General features: G+C 58.0%; 1 protein-coding gene and 1 pseudogene across 1 annotated transcript; both read left to right on the top strand.

The window, feature by feature from the left end:
* Positions 1–404: 404 nt before the first annotated feature.
* Positions 405–3,906, top strand: LOC118701198 (serine/threonine-protein kinase pim-3-like; annotated as a pseudogene).
* Positions 3,907–6,266: 2,360 nt separating this feature from the next.
* On the top strand, positions 6,267–16,415 carry LOC118701200 (uncharacterized). The gene is made up of 12 exons (XM_036405833.2): positions 6,267–6,488; positions 6,806–6,957; positions 7,013–7,129; positions 7,313–7,461; positions 7,784–7,931; positions 8,181–8,368; positions 8,458–8,595; positions 8,875–8,989; positions 9,186–9,323; positions 9,517–9,696; positions 16,135–16,302; positions 16,368–16,415. Exons 1-12 carry the CDS (start codon positions 6,359–6,361, stop codon positions 16,413–16,415), a joined length of 1,671 nt encoding a protein of 556 aa, XP_036261726.2. The 5' UTR covers positions 6,267–6,358.
* Positions 16,416–18,631: the final 2,216 nt, after the last annotated feature.

Genomic DNA, 18,631 nt, shown 5'->3' with positions numbered 1-18,631 from the left:
TCTGGCAAAATTGTCACAAGCGGCAATTGTTCCCCATGAAATGCTTGGTCTCATGCAAAGAAGAAAGAAGCCAGAAGCCAACAGTCTTCTTTATTGCTACATTGTTTTCTTTGGTTACTTCTCTAATAGGAATGACTTTGGGGTGTGATTTGTTTGTTTCTCTCTTTTGTTCCTTGGGGCGTGTGGCGGCTCCTCCGTTGGGTTCACAGGGGCAACGGAGGAACGGCCGCGAGCTCCGGCGGCTCCGCAGCAGCAGCAGCAGCAGCAGCAGCAGCAGCAGTGCTTCTCTTGATTGGTTTTCCACTCGACTTCCCACTCGCTCCCCATCCTCTTCTCCCTCTCACACTCACTGTACTCCCGTCCCGTGCTGTGCCGTCCGTGTTCCACCTCTCCCAGCCCGGCTGATGCCGCGTCCCGCAAGGCGCCCCTCGGCGGGGCCGCCCTGTGCCCGCCCCTGCCCGGCCCGCCGTGGTTCCGCCTTGGCCGGGCTCTCTCCGTCCTGGCTGTGGCGCCGCTGGAAGAGCCGCTCGCTCTGGTGCTGGCGGACCAGCGCGGGCTTTTGGCTGCACCTGGCGCTGGCTCTGGCCCAGCCCCGGCCGAGGCCCCGGGCCCGAATGAAGCCCCTGCCACGGTTCCGCCCGCAGCCGCCCCGCGGCCGCCCAGCTCCCGCCCCGTGGCCGACAGCGTGGCCGGCAGCTGCCCCGCTCCGAGCTCCGCCGCTCGCCAGCTCGGCCGCCGGCCCCGAGCCGCCGCAGCCCAGGGCAGCTCGGCAAGCAGCAGCGCGCCGTGCGGGCGGGTGCCCCGGGCAGAAGAGCGGCAGCGCCGTGCCGCCCGCAGGGGCAGCGGCAGCTGCGGCAGCGTTTACTCCGGTCCCTGCCTCACCGACGGCGCCCCGGGAAGAGACGGGGCCGGCTCGGAGGGCGGCGGGCGATGAGCTCAGCCTTGGCTCGCAGGCGGCCATCAAGCGAGTGTCCCGGGAGCGCATCTCGGAGTGGACGCGGCTGGGGAGTGAGCGGGGCCAGCGGGAGGAGCCGGCGGGGCGTGCCGGGCGGGGCTGAGGCGAGGCCCGGCAGGGCGGCAGCCGGAACGCTGTGAGGGCAGCGAGCGTGGAGTGAGCGGGGGCCGCGCAGCGCCCCGGGCCGGGCCATGGCGAGCCGCAGCGGGGCCGGGCAGGGGCTGCCCGAGGCGTGGCGCAGCATCGGCCCCGCTGACAGCATCGTGGTCCTCCCGCAGCGCAAGGGCGCCCTTGTGCCCCTGGAGCTGGCGCTGCTGTGGAAGGTGTCGCGGCCTGGCTTCCGCAGCGTCGTGTGGCTCCTGGACTGGTTCGAGGTGCCCAAAGGCTTCGCGCTGCTCATGGAGCGTCCGCAGTGCTGTCAGCACCTCTGGTACTTCCTGCACGAGCGGCGGTTCCTGACGGAGCCCGTGGCGGGGGCTGTTCCGCCAGGTGCTGGAGGCCATGGGGCACTGCAGCAGCCGCGGCGTCCTGCACCGCCACATCCAGGCCTAGAACGTCCTCATCGACCTGGCCACGGGTGAGGTGAAGCTCATCGACTTCGGCTGCGGCACGATCCTCCAGGACACGTTCTACACCCGGATGTCAGGTGAGCCCAAAGCCGGGGCCCAGCCGGGCAGCGGAGTTCCCCCCTTGGCTAGCAGAGGGGGAAGAGGGAGGGAAGGAAGGAGGGAAGGAAGGAGGGGGAATCCACCTTCAGCCAGCTGCAGCCAAGTTGCTTTTTGGCAGGGCAGGGGCTGGCTGTTGTGGAACGGGAGCTGGCTGGGAGGGAGGGAGCAGCATGGGCCTGATGAGCTGCGCCCGTGTCCCATAGGAACGCCGGAGTACAGCCCACCAGAGTGGATCCTCTTTGGCTGCTACCATGGCCAGCCAGCCACCATCTGGTCCCTGGGCATCCTGCTCTATGAGCTGCTCTGAGGGCACCTTCCTTTCCACAGCAACGAGGACATCGTCTGGGGCCAGCTCTTCTTCCCACCCTGGGTGTCTCAAGGTGGGGATGCGCCTTTGAGGCATGAGGGGAAGAACGGGATTGGGAGGGGCAGCTGGCACATAAGCGTCCTGCTCTTGCAGATGGTGAGGAGGTGGATCTCCTGGGCTTAGCTGGAGGAGGTGGCACCTGTGCCTCTGTGCTGGTGTCCTCCACAAGAGAGGATCAATAGGAAACTTTTGGCTGCAGCTCTGAGCACTCCTGGTGTGGCCTGGGCACTGTGGAATGTGGTTGAGCATGGACAGGAGCCTTGTCTCGCTGAGCGGCGGTTTCTGGTTTCTCTCCGCAGAGTGCCAGCACCTCATCAGGTGGTGTTTATGCATGGAGCCCACAGACAGGCCAGCACTGGCAGACCTTTTTGAGCATTCTTGACTGCAGGAGCCCTGCCTGGCCCAGGAGACAGCAGAGATGCCTCCCTGTGCACAGTAGGATCCAGGAGCCCAGCAAGCAGCAGCGGCACGCGTCTCGTGGCGCTGGAAGAAAACCCTGGAGTGTTTCCCTGCGGCCGCGGCGCGGAGGAGAGAGCGCAGCCGAGGAGATGCTGCTTCCGCTGGTCCCCGCGAGCTGTGGAGGGAGCGGCTCCATGCTGCCTGTCCCATTGGAGAAGTGGTGGCAGTGCGGTGAAGGTGCCACGGACTGGGACAGGGGAAACATCCCCCTGCAGCTCAATGGCATCGTGATGTCCCCGCAAGCCGGGGCACAGCTGGCGCGTTCTTCTGGAGCACGACGTGGAGCTGGGAACACCATCCTGGAGCTGGCCGCTGGCGGGGCAGAGCCGATTGGCTTTGGCTGCGGCCCCTGCCTGGAGGACACGCTCTGCGCCCCGATGGAATCAAGATGAGTCCCCAGCCGGCGCAGGGGCGGGGGGATGCTGGTGCTCCCAGGCACGGCAGGGCTCGGCCTGGCCACGCGCCGGAGGTTCCCCCCTCGGCGGTGCTGGGGAATATTAATTTTTCCGCTGGCCGCCGAGCTGCTTTTTGGCAGGACAGGGGATGGATGTTGTGGAAGGGGAGCCGGCTCCTGGCCTTGCTGACAGCTTCTGCCAGCCAGCCTGGCACGGGCTGAGGCGGGGGCAGCCAGCCTGACAAAAGCATCCATCCATGTGGATAGGGGCGGCAGAGGGGGACGGGTTCCGAAGCCGTGCCCCAGCTAGTCTGCTCTGCAGGCCCTTGAGGAAGGGGTGCGTTTATGGGCGGGAAAGGTGGGGATTTTCCCCACCTGTGGACAGGTTTAATTCTCACATGGAGTGGTCAGACCCTCCTCAGGCCCATGAAACGGTGACAGGCTTTGTGCTTTTTCTTGTTTCCAGGTCTTGTTTTGAATTGACTTTCGTGCAATTGTTCTTTGTTTTTCCCAGGAGGATTACACCTGGTGCCTGGACCGGACGGGGAAGCACCTGCAGCGTCCGTGGAGCTCGTCCAGTGCCAGCGCTGCCCCAGGGGCCACGGTCTGCAGGGACAGCCCCTTCCAGAAGGACGAGGACCTGGTTTGGGATCGGCTCCTCTCCTGGCAGCAGCTCTCCAGAGGTGGGCACCCGGCTCCACAGCTCGGCTGGCAGAAGGGCTCCGGGCAGGCGGCAGCGGGCACACGGGCATCCCACTCTTGCAGCTGCTGAGGAGGTTGCTGTGCCAGGATTAAGCAGAGGAGGTGGAACGTGGCCTGCCCCGCTGCCCTTCTCTAAAAACAGAGAATGGGTCGGGAGGTTTGGGCTCTGAGCAGAGCCAGCAGCCTGGCCTGGGCACAGGCCATGGCGGGACAGGGGGACAGGAGCCTGCTGCCACTGACCGTGGCTCTCTGGTTTATCTCCGCAGGCTGCCAGCACCTCATGCCATGGGAACGGCACCGCTCGGCCTGCCAGGCTGGGAGGGCTGGAGGGCGGCCAGTGTTCATTTGCTGTCAAAAATAAATTGGGTTTTTTTGTCATTGTCATCATCGGAGCGTTTCTTTCCTCCTTTTCCAAGCTCTTGTCCTCCCTTCCTCCAGGGTAATCTTTTTTGTCCTTCCTCAACCGCTTGATGGCATTTGGCAGGGGGGGTTAAGCAACGTGAAAAATTCAACAACAGCTCCTGTTGCCAACTGCAGCAGCCCCTTCAAGAGCCCTGAGCTTCCACCAAGGTCAGTGTGTGCCTTGCAAAAGGAAGTGCTTTGCAGTGATGGGGTTGTTGCCCTGCTGCAAAAGCTGGGAGGAAATCAGAAATGGAAAAATGCCAATTGGGCTCAACCACCGCCCAGGTTCTTCATCTTTTCCCTCTTCTCCATGATAGGCAGGCAGGGCTGGACTCCAGCAAGGTTCAAGTCCTGGTGCTCTATGGCATCAAAGGGATCAAGGAAACTCTTGCACGCAGGGATTACAACAGGGCTACTTGTCAGAACCCAGGAAATTCCTCTGGCTGCCCTGGAGGACTCGAGTCCCTGCCCAGGGCGCTCAGAGACCCTGGCACAGAGCCCAAGACCCCTGTGCCTTTGATTTAGCCCTTGGAAAAAACAACCTTACATGAAGAATTGCGAGCCATGACAGTTTCAGTAGAATGACAGTGAATGTATCACAGGGTGAAAAATAGAATTTTGGGGTTTCTAGGATGGGGCTTCAGGGGCCAAGATGGTGGAATCTGGGCGTGTCCAGCCTTTCTCCTTCTTCTTGGCCTCCATCTTCTGCTGTGATGGTGGCACTTTTAGATTGGTTTAGAGTAGAAGCTCACTGTCTAACATAGGTGATAGGTATTGGAAAGTAATTCTAAATATTCTACAGGTAGTTTTTAGGATAAAAAGGTAACACTGCCCTGGGGCAGGCAGAGTGCCTTAGACTGTCTTCCTGAGCGGACCTAGGCAGGACAGGAGAAAGAATTTTATAGATAAGAAACAAGAAACAACCTTGAGAGCCAGAAATGAAGAGCTCTGACTCCTTCTTCGAGCGCCGGGCTGGGAAAAGAGACTTTGGAACTTATCTCGGGCTCACTCTGCCCAGCGAGAGACCCCAAGAACATGAGTCCGTAAGACGAAATCTTGAAGGATTGGCTCCAAAACATAAATATCCTTGTTGGCCGTGTCTTCTTGACCAAGAAATCCTTCAAAGCTCTTGTAACTACAAGTCTTGTGGCCCTGTGAGCCATGCGGTGCAGATGTGAGCCAAACTCACCCTTCCTGTCTATGTAGAAGAGAAGAAAAAGCAATGGCATCATCTGAAAAACTCAGAGGTCCACTCTCTAGCTCCTTCCAAACTCCTTCAAATCACCTAAAGTGCGATTTAGCTACAAATAGATGACAAGGACTCTTAGTGCTGGCTCTTGGACTCCAGAGAAGCTGCTTTAAAATCTTTCACAGAACCCTGTGCAGTTCTGTAGTGCCAGAAATGGATCATTTGAAGAAACTTTCCCAACTGACTTGCATGGAGGTTTGTTTGAAGGGTATTTGAGGAGAAAGGCTCGCGGCAGAGCTCTGGGCTTTGGCCTAGCTGTGTCCCCTGCTGATTGTCAAGTGTGCCATCAGCTGCAGGGCTTTCTGGGCTAAAACTATCATCAAGTCACTGGGACTTGCTCTTTTTGGCCTCTAAAAGCTGCAGCCACTTTCGGGGCAAATTTGGAGACCGCATCTCTGGGTGGATGCAGCAGCTAGGATTTTCCCAGTTGCTGGGAATGGTTCTTCAGGCCCTGGGTGTAAAACGGGGCTGCCCAGCAAGTGCGGATCTGCAAGATGATAAACAATTGTCTTGCTTTGAAAAGAGAGGTGTCTGCTAAGGAAGGCAGAAGCCTTCTCTGAAATGGAAAATGTCAATCCCCTCCCTTCAAATGATTCTCATTTAGAAATTCAAATGCTCTCGAGGAAAGATATGGGGATAGGACTGAGCCCGCAGAGCTGGGCAGCGTTTGCTGATGCTCTGAGCCCTTCCTAAAGATCCTGTGCAGGCTGTCTCAGACACCTGGGGCCAGGGATTCCTTCCAAGCTAGGCCACTTTGGCTGAGCCGGGGGCGGCCCCGGGGCAGAAGGCAGTGTGTGCAAGGGCCCTGGGTGGCACGCTGCAGCACGGTCACCGTGCCATGGAACGGAAGCCGGTGTCCAAGGCCCCTTTGTGACACGTGGGAAATAGAAGCTTGCCCGGCTGCTGGCAACACGCAACGGGGCACAAGGGGACAGAGCGGTGCCGTGAGGAGCCCCCACACAGCGCACTCGCTCCCGTCTGACCCGGAGCTTCTCCGCGGCGCTGTTCCTGCAGCTGAGCTCGAGGCCAGAGCACAGGACTCCCTGACCCGTGGCCTTCCTGAGGCTTCTATTCTGCAGCTGCCCTCAAGGGCAGAGTGTAGGACTTGGTGCCCCGGAGCTTTCCCAAGGCATCTCTCCTGTAAGTAGCTCCAGGCACAGCCATGGAGCAGAGACCCCCGAGAGTGCCCAAGCTGGCCGGGGTGGCGGAGGAGGAGGAGGAAGAAGAAGGCCCTGGAGCTGCCCCAGCCCAGGAGACAGAAGAGGTGGTGCCGTTCCATCCACCGCAGGAGGGTGAGTGGCAGAGCTGGCCTGCAGGGCTGGAGCCTGCAGCCAATTGGCCCTATGCCATTCCATGCCATGCCATGCCATGCCATGCCATGCCATGCCATGCCATGCCATGCCATGCCATGCCATGCCATGCCATGCCATCCCCTGGGGAAATGCCCATGGACAGGAGGGAAGAGGGGCCGGGCAGACACCCCGCAGTGGCCGTGCTCCATCCCCTGGGGCATCCCGGGGCTCTCCCTGCCAGGGCAGCGCAGGGCTGGGCTCTGTTCTCCAGCCTCTCCCGCAGCCCCTCAGCTCTGGCTGCGCTCGCTCTTTGCCAGATGCAGCCCTGGAGCGCACACAAGAGCAGGAATCCAGCCGTGGCCGCTTCCGCAGAACAGCGCAGGTACCTGCAGCCACCCCCACCTGGGCTGGGCCTGCTGTCCCTGCTCAGCCCAGCACCGTGTGTGCAGCACTCCATGCAACATCCCCGGCTTCTTGCCCTTCTCCTACAGCTCATCTGCAACTTTATCCGGAGCATTGGGCAGGAAGAAACCAGCATCATGGGCACTGGGCTCAGAGCTCACTCAGAGCTCCTCAGTCATGAGACCAGTGCCGCCCTGCTGGATTTGCTCCTGGAGAAGGGTGTTGCCAGGCCAGAACAAGTGAGCAGCCTGGGGCCAGGCTTCAATTCCCCCATGAGTCCCGTGGCTTCACCAGCCACGCCTGCTGGTCCCTGGGAGCCTTTGAGGCCATGGCAGTGCGCTGGCAAGGGAAGCACTTCTCTGGGGACCCTGGGGACATCGCTCCCTCTGGCAGCTTTCCAAGTCTCCCCGTGCCTTCTCCAGGTGCCCGCCATGGTGAGGTCCATTCACCGATGGCTCCTGGCCAATGATTCTGCCCAGCACAGGCTGGACAAGGCCCTGCTGAATCTCACCAGAGCACACCCAGGTGATGCAGTGGTGACGCTCCTGCGTGCGGCCCCGTCCTGTGACAGGTATGGGGCCCACCTGCCCAGAGGGCTCAGGCCTCCCCAGCCCATCACCCTGTACCGCCTGGCCCAGGCGTCTGAGCAACAGAGAGTTCCAGGGCCCTCTGGCTGCTGCCTTTCCCAGCCCTGGCATGTCAGCCCCCGAGCCTGCTGCCATGCTCCCTTGCCATCCCTCAGGGGCCTGTCCCCACAGGGCTGGGCTGCCTGGCTGCTGCTGGCCAGGCCCAGTGGGCAGAGGCAGAGCCGGCGGTCAGCCCGGGCCCCTAGGGATGCCCAGGCCACGGTGCTGTGTCTGAGACGCCCCTGAGACAGAGCTCTAACCCCGCAGAGCTGCCATCTCCATGTGGAAGACCATCATGTGCTCGTCCAGGACTGCAGAGCCAGTGCTGCTGATCCTCCTGGATGTGCTGGGCAGCTGGCCAGAGCGCAGCACGTGCACCTCCGATGGGGACAAAACGGGTGTCTTTGGCCTGGCTGTGAGTTTCTGCAAGTGGCCTTTGCTGGCCACAAGGCCGCCTCTCCAGGAGCTCTCCATCCTCCTTCCCCCACTGCATCTCCCTGCCTCAGGCGCTGGCCTGAAACCTGGCCCAGGGGCAGCCTCAGGCCCACCAGGCCCCATGCTTCCCCTGGCAAGGTCTCTCTGGGCCTCTCCCTGCCCTGCTCGGGCCCTGCCCCAGGGACACCTGGGCACTGAGCGCTGTCTCGGGGGGCTTTGTCCCTTGCAGGCAACTGTGGTGATGTGGAAGATGCTCCAGGAGCCCCATGTGCCACGTGTAGTGACGTCGTATTTCCCCCAGCTATTTGTGCATCTGCTCTTCCAAGTGTTCTTCAGCACAGAAGAGATGCCAGAGGAGGTCGATGCCTTCTGGAAGGAATGCCTGCAAGAGCACGGCCTTGCCACCAGCCCCAACAGGTGCTCCATGCCAGTCCTCCTGTCCCTGCCACATGGCCTGCCAAGGAGCCAGTGCTGCCAGGGTGACCTGGCCTTTGCTGTGCACACAGGTTTGCAGTGCAGAGCCTGAAGTCCCTGCTCTGCCAAAAGCAGTACAAGGAGGTGGTGGTGTCAGTGGAACGCAAGCGTGGCTGGGACACACTGCTCTGTGCTGACACCCGCCACTATGCCGTGGGTCTGCTGGCCAGGTGAGACTCCCCTTCTCCCCATTGCTCCTGGCATTTGTGCCCTGTGCCCGGGCTGTCCCACACAGTCCCCGTGGCCCTGGGTCACAGGGCCTTGTCACCGAGGGATGGCCAAGCAGACTGGAAAAGGCTGGGAGGGGAGAGAGCACAGGAGGAGACACCTCCTAAAGGGCCCAGGTCCCCTTGCAGGACGGTGGTGAAAGAGCAGCAGGCTCTGCGAGCCTGTCCTTGGAGAGATTTGCTCAGGTTCCTGGTCCCTTTTTCCCTTTTTCGCCCTCCTAGGGAGATGCGGCATGCTTGTCTTGGGTTGGGTTCCAGTATTGCACTCCACCTCCTCTGGCTGCTCAGCACACAGGAGCCACACTGGGATCTGCCCGCCCTGGCGTTCCTTGTGGAGGTGAGCCGGGTGTGCAGCGCTGCCTGGCTGAGCTGCCTCCCAGCTCTCTGCCCTCTGGGAGCCGCAGCCACCTGGGACGCTGCCCGCACCCTGGGCTGCTGCTGCTGCTGCTGCTGCTGCTGCTGCCTGGGCCCAGCCCTGTGCGGCTCCGGGCTCCTGCCGGCCGGCTCCCCCATCACTGGCCTGTGCCTTTCAGCTCCTCCAGTGCCTGGATGCCAGTGAATGTGGTGCCAGTGTTGTGAAGGTCTCTTCAAGGTACCTGCAGAGCGAGTGCAGGGAGAGGCGTCGCCTGGCGCTCAGGGCCCTGCTGGAGCTCATTGATGATCCCTCAATGGTGAGAAGGGGGCGCCGGCTGAAGCTGCGCTGGGAACACAGTCACTTGGCCTGGCCTGGGCTTGGGGCGCTGGGGCAGCTGCTCCCAGCTCTCCTGCCTCCCGCTTCAGCTGCCCGCGTGCTTCGGGACAGGCCTTTGGCCTCTGGGCCCTGCGGCAGCAGGATGGCCTTTCACAGACTTGTGTTCTGCACAGGCCGAAAGAATGTGGAGCCTGACCCAATGCCTCATGGACCTACTGTGCGACAATGATGCAGAGATAGCGGGCATGACCCTCATCACACTCAGCTTTCTATTCCTGCACAAATCACATATTCTGATGTCAACCCCCATTGCCCTGCAGCTGGCTGAGGCGCTCCTGCCACTCTTTGACCACGTAAGGCTCTGTGCCCCCAGCCACAGCCGCCAGGATACACAGACTGCCAGGATCTTTCTTTTGCTGCCCAGGCTCCGCAGGGCCTAGGGGAAGAGGGGATAAAGGGTGCTTGTGCTCAGCCAGCTGCCCAGGCGTGCAGTGGGCAAGGGGAAATGGCCAGAAGGCCCTTGGCCTTTGGTGGTTCTGCTGAAGCCTTTGTGCTGCCCACAGAGCGGCTGGGCAGGGGCCGGAGCTGCGGGGATCCCTGCCAGAGCGCTGCCTGGAGATGGCCACAAGCCCTGTGCCAGGCAGGAAGCGCCATCCGTGCCCTCCTGCCCGTCTGCTGCTGGCTGCCTTGCTGAGGGCTCCCAGGTGCCTCTGCATGGGGCTGCTCTGGAGCTGCTGTGGGGCTGCGGCGCTGCTGCCGGGCAGCTTGGCCGCGCTGGGGCAGGGTCTGAGGGGCTGGGGCGCTGGCAAGCCCTGAGCAATGGGGCTGGCAGAGGCCACAAGCAGCCCCCTGGCAGCCGCCTTCTTCCTGCCAGAGCTGACTTGCCAGACGCATCCTGGGCACTCTGGAACTAACAGCATCAGTGTTATTAGAGAATGAAAGTGATCAAAGATGTCTCAAGTCCCTCCATTTCAGAGGTGTTTGAGGGGCAATTTAGGATTTGGGGACACATTCTGTGTGGAGTGCCCCTGTTGCTAAGAGGCAGGAATTTGATCTCACCCTTCTTGTGTTGCTAAGAACTCCTCCCCTGACCCAAACCTGTGGAGAGCTTTGTGGACAGTTGGCTAGCTGAGAAAGTTCACGTCGACATAATACCGCTGGTTAAGCAAGAAGGAGACAAGTCTAGGAGTCAGCAGTCAGTGTCCATATAAGGCAAGGACATTATGCCCTTGATGCAACAACAGGATAGGGAAGAGGCTCTTTTGCCAAAAATATGAAGAATAGTTTCAACAGAATAACCACAAGAATGCAGAAGGAGGCGTAGTTGGCCGATAAGTAACTAACCAATAATGAGCTCTTCTTTGCAATATGTATGAGCTTTATTAACACCAATATAAATATGTGTGACTCTCAATAAAGTTCGAGACTTGCTGATCAGTCATATTGCATGCCACATTTCTCCCGCCGATCCAACACAAACCCAAACTCCAGCCCTGGGATACTCTATAAAAACCCCACAGCCCTGCCTTTGCCCTGTCTTTCGGGGGTCAGAAATGGATTCTGGAGCTTTCTGAAACCCAGACCCGTCTCGTTTGTTCCCGGCACCGGCAGCTGCAGCCTCCCTGGACACCATGAACTCTGGAGAATGGGGGCAGCCAGTGGGGACAGGTCCTGGACTGCAAGATAAGTGTGTGTTCTGTTTGCCATCTGTCAGTGGTGGGGCAGTTATCTTCTGTTCATTGGGCAGTTTCTCTCTTCCACAACCAATCCTCCCTGTGGGGAGGTGTGTTCCATTAATAGGCCATTAATTATTAATTATCTTCTGGTAATGGGCCACTGAGTGTCACTGCATGGCTGATTGAATGACATCATCCCATTGGGAGATGCTCTGCCCAGGGGGAGGAGCCAAGCATTCCTGCCTGGATAGAATCTGAGATTTGGAACACTGTAGGCAGCCTTTTCCTCCTGGATTCCCAGAGGAGCAGCTGTCTTTCTTCTCCACGGGATTCCCAGAGGATCAGCCTTTTCCTCCTGGATTCCCAGAGGAGCAGCTGTCTTTCTTCTCCACGGGTTTCCCAGAGGATCAGCCTTTTCCTACTGGATTCCCAGAGGAGCAGCTGTCTTTTTTCTCCACTGGATTCCCAGAGGATCAGCCTTTTCCTCCTGGATTCCCAGAGGAGCAGCTGTCTTTCTTCTCCATGGGTTTCCCAGAGGATCAGCCTTTTCCTCCTGGATTCCCAGAGGAGCAGCTGTCTTTTTTCTCCACTGGATTCCCAGAGGATCAGCCTTTTCCTCCTGGATTCCCAGAGGAGCAGCTGTCTTTCTTCTCCACTGGATTCCCAGAGGATCAGCCTTTTCCAACTGGATTCCAAGAGGAAGGAAGATTCCCAGGCCCATCTACAGCAGCCCTGGACCTTCAGAGGAAAACTCCACCCTTCTCCAGGATCCCTGCTCCAACAGAGCCACACCTGGCACTGCAGGAGGGCTGCAGCCACCACTGAATGGGACTGCTGCCAGCACCCTGACCCACAGGGTGTCACGTCCTGTTCTGACTCTGTCAGTGGGTTTTTTTTAGTTTGTACTACTGCATTTATATTTTTAATTTTTCCTAAAAAAGAACTGTTATTCCTATTCCCATATCTTTGCCTGAAAGCTCCTTAATTTCAAAATTATAACAATTCAGAGGGAGGGGTTTACATTTTCTATTCCAGGGGAGGCTCCTGCCTTCCTTAGCAGACACCTGGCTTTTCAAACCAAGACAATAACAAAGTTACTTTAACACCACAGATAGAAAATCCATTTTAATCTCTGCAAAAAGCCAATGTTATGTGTCCATAACAATAAACCTCTCGCTGAGTGATGGTAGATGTCAAAGTAACTTTGTTCTAAAGATATAGTTTTTATTTCTGTTGTTAATTAAGCTCAGTGAAATAGCTGCTTGTGTTAAACTGCCTGCTTGGATGGGATAACATCCAATGCACACAGGATGAGGACACCTGTACAGATCTGCCAACTATCAGCACTCCCTGTCTGAAGTGAGCTACACTTTGGTAACATCTCATGTTTCATGCATGCAGTGGGTGACAAGATGATTTAAAATGCTAATAAAATAAACAAGAAAGGTCATTTTTGTTCCTCAAAATAACAACAACAACAACAATGACAACAACAACAAGTTCTGGTTTAATGAAAGGTGGAATCTGTTGCTCTTAAGAGCAAAGATTCATAGCTGGAATAAAGAGTGTTCAGCCCAGCTGTTTCTACTATGAGGCCGTATTTCATCCCCCCTGAAAGTCCTTCATGTTTGCACAGAAAACTGTCCCTGCACAGCCCAATAAATTCCATCACTCCAGCTGGCCAAACAACCACTGTGGTCAAGTGGGGTCTGAGCAGCTTCCAGGATGCCAAGCAGCTTCAGAAGCTTCATTTTACACCTCCTCTTCTCCCAGTGAATACCCACCACCACCATAACTGTGGACCCATAGCTATGGATCACTGGCCTGGCCAGCACAGGGCTAATGTTTGCATCAGCCAGGAGGAGCTGCTCTGCCTGCCTGTCTGTCTCAGCCTCAGCCCTGAGACCCCAAATGCCTCCATTCTGGCCCAATCCTTCCTGGTGCTGAGCATAAGAACTCATGCAGACAAGAGCAGGGAGGGAATCTCCCCAGACGTTTATCACCTCAGCAACAAGACCTTGGTACCAGGCTGTTATCTGTAGCAGAAAGCAGCAGCAGAAAGGAGACACCAGATCACCAGCCCCAGGCCATGGCCCTGGTGCTGTCCTTACCAGTGATCAGTGTCTGCAGCTCTCCAGGAGCTCAGGGAGCAGGGATGCTCCTCACCATCTCATCTTACCCATGCACCCAAAGCCACGGCCAGCTGTGTGCTCCTGCCCACCAGCACATGCCAAGGCACAGCGTGGGATTCTTGGGGAGGTGTCCTCTGCAGGGCCAGGAGTTGGACTTGGTGATCCTTGGGGGTCCTTTCCAGCCCAGGATATTTTGTGATTCTAAGGCTTTGGCCAGCCCAGGTTTCAGCCACCTCCCTGATCCAGGTGTGATTGACCCCAAACCAGATCTTGCCTCTGTCTACCCTCCAGTGCAAGGAACATGTTGCATCTACCCCAGCCCCCCTACTTGTGTCTGATGGATCATGCTGACCTTTTCATCATATTTCTTGGAGTATTAAAAAACATTACCTGACAAACAATAAAAAACAAAAAACGAAAAAAAAAAAAAAAAAAACCCAAACCAAACCAAACCAAAAAAATAAAACAAAAAAACAAACAAACAAACAAAAAAAAACAAAAAAAAAACAAACCAAAAAAAAACAACAGACCAGCCTGAACAAAATCAATTTGGGTAATGATGGCCTTTTTTTCCAGTTTATCCTGCACCAAACTCCATAGATGGTAACTCTGAACATTTCCCAGACCTTCACAGCAGAGCTTGGAACTGTCTCTCTGATTACTTGGTTGTTTCATGACACATGCATTTCTCCTATATAATCCCAGTGTTTTGCTTAGAAGCCATATTATAACTGGGAATCAATCTTCTTCATTTGAACATCTAGGACAGATTCACACATCATTTCACCATTAACTAGGATAGACTCAGCCTTGCAGATCTTTCAGGTTTCAAGCCTGGCTGTGTTGTTTCAGTTCTTTGCTGCTGCTTGTGTTTTGTGAAAAAAAAAAAAAAAAAATTAAATAACCAGACTTTGGGACTTTCTGTTGCGGCTTGAAGAAGAACACAGGTTGTTTCATCGCTGTTGTGAGACATGTGTTACCCGGCTCATTAATTCACAACAGTTCTTGTTTTCTCTGCCTTTTTTCACGCTGATGTGATACATTTGTGAAGTCCAGGGTTGTACTGCAAGTGATTAATGCTGCAGTAAAGTCTGATAAACTGAGATTCCAACAAAAAAGTGTGAAAAATGTAACCTCTAGAGTTCTGAAAGCTCACATGTGACAAAACCCAATAATCACCCCAGAAGCAGTCATTATGGTGAGTTACTAACGTGATTATGCAGCTGCATTTGTCATCATTTCCCATTACGTAGAGAATAAACCTGTCAGGCTGATTTATGGCAGAGGGCTCCACAAGATGGGAACTGGCACCTGTACTATTCTGTGGGAAACGATGAGAAATGCTGTGTCTGCTCAAGTGCTGAATGGAAAAGGAAGGAGGGGAGATAACTGTTATTTGAAGGCACTGATTCAGGGACAAAGACTTCAGAGAGGAGTCATGCTTACACCCATGGGATGGCAGGAAGAGTATCCACCAACCTGTCCCAACAGCAGCAGCAGCATCAGAATGCGTTCTCCACAGGTGGAGGGAAGAGAGGAGAGAGGAGGTCTTTTGAGGGGACCAAAGTCAGTCATGGAGAAATCCTAGAAGCCTGGAATCGTTTGGGTCACAAGGAATCTGAAAAACCATCTTGTTCTAACCCCTGATGTGGGCCGTGACAAACTGAACAGCTGAATGCCTGGCTACTCAGGGGATACTCAAGGTTTTGGATTCCATGCCTGTGCATCTCCCGTGGAGCAGCTGGGTCTGTTGGGAGCAGATGGCATCCACCTGAGCTCAGAGCAGGCCAAAAGATGGGCAGATGTGGGACTGAGCAGGGCGAGGGACATCCCTGCACAGCAGCGCTCTGACAAGAGCAGCAGTGGCCTCCTCTCAGCGCCCTTCCCCGAGCAGCAGCCGCTGAACACCATGGTGGCTACACAGATGCTTTTGGCTCTGCAATCCCTTTGTGCTCAAAGGCCACACTGGGCATTTCAGCTGGGCTGGAAGGTCTGGCTGGGCAGGGAACAGGCAAGAGGCACTGCTGGTGTGAGCTCCATGTGCTCACTGGGGACACAAGGAAGATTCTGTTCATCCAAAGAAAAACACAAGCAGCCAGTCCCTGCTAACACAGCAGAGCGACTCTGTCCAGAGCAGCTCAAATTCTCTGCCAGAACCATCCCCCTGCACCTTCTTGATCTGAAGGGAACTAGAAGTGGTTTCACTGCAGTTCTTTATTTCTGCTGTCTGATAATGGGAAGGTTTCACAGAAGTCTTGGATGGACTGGATCAGGGAAGAGTCAAGCAAGAAAAACTGAGCAACCATCACCCAACCCCACTCACAGAAGAAGGAGTCCCATTAGGAAAAGCACCTCAGGTGTTTTCATAGTTGATAATATGTATCCTACTCAACATTATTGATTAGAACCTTTTCCCTTTGGAAACTTATCAGTGGGGACGTCTGCCTGCTTTGTGGAGGGAGCCCCTGGGCCCATCCCCTCCCAGAGGGGCTGCACTTGCTGCCTGCCGGGGCTTTCATTGCTGGGCCCACTGGGAGCCCCTGAGCTGGGCTGGGCACCAAGGGCGGGGCTGGCCCGGCTGCGATGCCTCTGGCCCCTGTGACACCAGGGGCAGCGTGTCACAATGGGGGCAGCTGGAAAAGGCCCCCGCAGGTAACGCTGGCCCAGCACAGCCTGGGCAAGCGGTGAGTGCGCACGTGGCGGGGCTGGGCCGGGCCAGGGCCGGGCCGGGCCAGGGCCGGGCCACAAGCGCCGCACCCGGGCCTGCATTGTCCCCCTGCACCCAGGGCCAGCCCCTGGGGCCGGCGCCTTGGCCGGGGCACGGGGCTGCTGCTGCTGGCCCACTGGCACAGGCCCTGCTGCCTGCCAGCTGCCCGGGGCCCTCTGCTTCTGCCCTCACATCCCTGCGCCTCCGGGCCTCACTTCAGCCCCCACAAGCTCCCTTGGGAGCCCCAGTGAAAGCCTCGTCTCTCTCCTCCTGCAGACCATGGTGTCCAAATCAGTCCCTGCCCTGCTGGTGCTGCTCCTCTTCCACTTCCCACGGCCCGTGGTGATCAGTTTGGATGAGGATGCAGAGCTGGGCAAAGAGGGCCTGGAGCAGGCTACCCCAGAGCCACCCGAGCCTGCCTGGGGACCCCTGCTCTGGGCAGCCGTGCAGCAGGGGCCCTACTGGGCTGCTGCTGAGCTGCTCTTCCTGCCTTTCTTCCTCTGCCTCAGGCCCAGAAGGGCGGCCATGAAGCAGAGAGCAGCGGCCTGGAGACCTGAAGAAGAGGCCAGAAGGCGCAGGATGGAAATGCAGCTGAGAAGGCTTCGAGTGTCTGGGGAACACTCCCGGGTGTCTGGGGAACATTCCCGGGTGTCTGGGGAACATTCCCGGGTTTCTGGGGCTCTCCTGGCCCTGTTCCCAGCCCAGGTTCCCGGGGTTCAGGAGCTGCCCTGGTGCCCGGGCCCCGCGACATTGCCTGGGTGCAGTTGGAGCCCGAGGTGCAGGCGGGTGCCACCGGCGAGGCCCTGCAGGGCTTCAGCATCACCCAGAGCAGCGCCAGGAAGATCTCCTGCGCCAAAAAGGGACCCAGCTTCCCACCCAAATCCCCTCTCTCCATCCCAAATCCTTCTTTGTGCATTCCAAATCCTTCTTCTTTCACCCCAAATCCCCTTTCCCAGCCCCCAGGGATTTTGGGGCTCCTGAGGGGTTATTGGGGTTTTTCCCAGCATTGTACCCAGGGTCTCTCTGCAGACATTGCACCTGGAGCAGCCCCAAATAAACCCCAAATGACCCCAAATTTGGGGACTCGGGGTGGGGGGGGGGTGTGTGATACTAAAATTCGGGGTTTGGGGATTTTTGACCCCAAACTTTGGGAATTGGGGATGTTTGAAACCCCCGGGTTTGGGATTTGGGGGTTTTTGTTCCCAGGATTTGGGGTTTGGGAGTTTTTTTCCCCAGGATTTGGGGATACGGGGGGTTGAGCCCCAAACTTTGGGGATGAGGAGGGTTGGACACCCCAGATATTTCAAACCCCAGGAGTTGGGAATGGGGCTTTAGACCCCAAACTTTGGGGGTTGGGGGTGTTTGACACCTCAGGATTTGGGATTTGGGGGTGTTTGACCCCAGACTTTGGGAACGGGGGGTGTTGGACACCCCAAACGTTTCAAACCCCAGGATTTGGGGTCAGGGGGATTTAACCCCAACATTTGCAAATTGGAGAGTTTTTGACACCCCAGGATCTGGGATTTGGGGGGCTTAAGGACTAAAATTTGGGGTTCGGGCTGGGGGTGGGGGGGGAGGTTGAGATCCCAGAGTTTGGGTCTGGGGGTGTTTGGCCCCCCCAGTGTTTGAACCCCCAGGATTTGGGGTCCGGGGGAGTTGACCCCAGGATTTGGGGTGTTTGACCCCAATGTTTGACCTCACCTCGGGTTTGGGGTCGGGGTTGAGATCAGGGACATTCCCTGGAGCAGCGGCGGGATCGGGATCGGGAACGGGATCGGGAAGCGGAACAGGAACGGGGAGGGTCCCTGAGCCAATGCCGGACCCCAACCCCAGGGAGAGGCCCCGCCGCAGTCCTGGAATGGCCCCATCCCCACAATCCCGGAGCCCTCCCCAGGCCCAGCCCCTCCCCAGCCGCTGAACGGAGCCTCCCTCAATCCCAGCCCGCCCCGATCCGGGCCGGAGCCATCCCCAGAGCCTCCCCCATTCCCGGCCCGGACCCTTCCATCCCTTTTTGGGGCGGCTCCTGCCGCTCCCCGCCCATTTCTGGGGGTTCCAAAGGGCCCCGCGGACCCTCCCCATTTTGGGGGTGTTGGGGGGGCCCCAGGGCCGCCCCGAGGGCCGAGGGGGGATCGAAAGCCCCAAACCCGAGGGGCTGCTGGGGGTGCCCAGATCCTCCCGTCCCCAGCCCGAAACAGACCCTGGCCAATCAGAGCGCGGGGCGCTGATGACGATCCCGTTGCCGGGCAGAAACTCGGCGCTCTGGCCCCGCCCGGCGATTTCCAGCGAATCAGCGCCCGGCTCGGCGGTGACTCATCGGGTGCCGGGCAGAACCCAGCGCCTCTCACAGCGCTGGCCAATCAGAGACTGCGCGGGGCCATTCCCAGCCAATCAGAGCGTTTGTCGCTGATGACTCTCAGTGTCCAGGAGCGGAATTTGGGGCGGGGGGCGGTGACCCCGGCGATGGGGATGGGGCGTGCGGGGGCAGCTGGGGCCGCACTGGTGGCACTGGGGGCGCTGGGAGCCCCCCCGGCCGCGGGGGGAGCGGGGGGCGCGGGGAGAAGGGGGGCGGGGGGGCCCCAAATTCAACCAAAGGGGGGTCGGGACCCCCAACGGGAGCAGGAGGGGCCTGGAACCCCCAAAACCAAGCACGGGGGAGGGGATTGGGGACTGGGGGAATGATGGGGAAGGGGCGGGAGAGCGGCGGGGAAGAGGGGGATCGGACCCCCAAATTGAGGTGGGAGGGAGCTGTGGACTGGGGGAAACCCCCATCAAA

This window comes from Molothrus ater, unplaced genomic scaffold, assembly GCF_012460135.2.
Source record: "Molothrus ater isolate BHLD 08-10-18 breed brown headed cowbird unplaced genomic scaffold, BPBGC_Mater_1.1 matUn_MA516, whole genome shotgun sequence".
NCBI lineage: Eukaryota > Metazoa > Chordata > Aves > Passeriformes > Icteridae > Molothrus > Molothrus ater.
The sequence above is the reverse complement of the archived record's forward strand: the minus strand, read 5'-3'. Positions and strand labels throughout refer to the sequence as shown.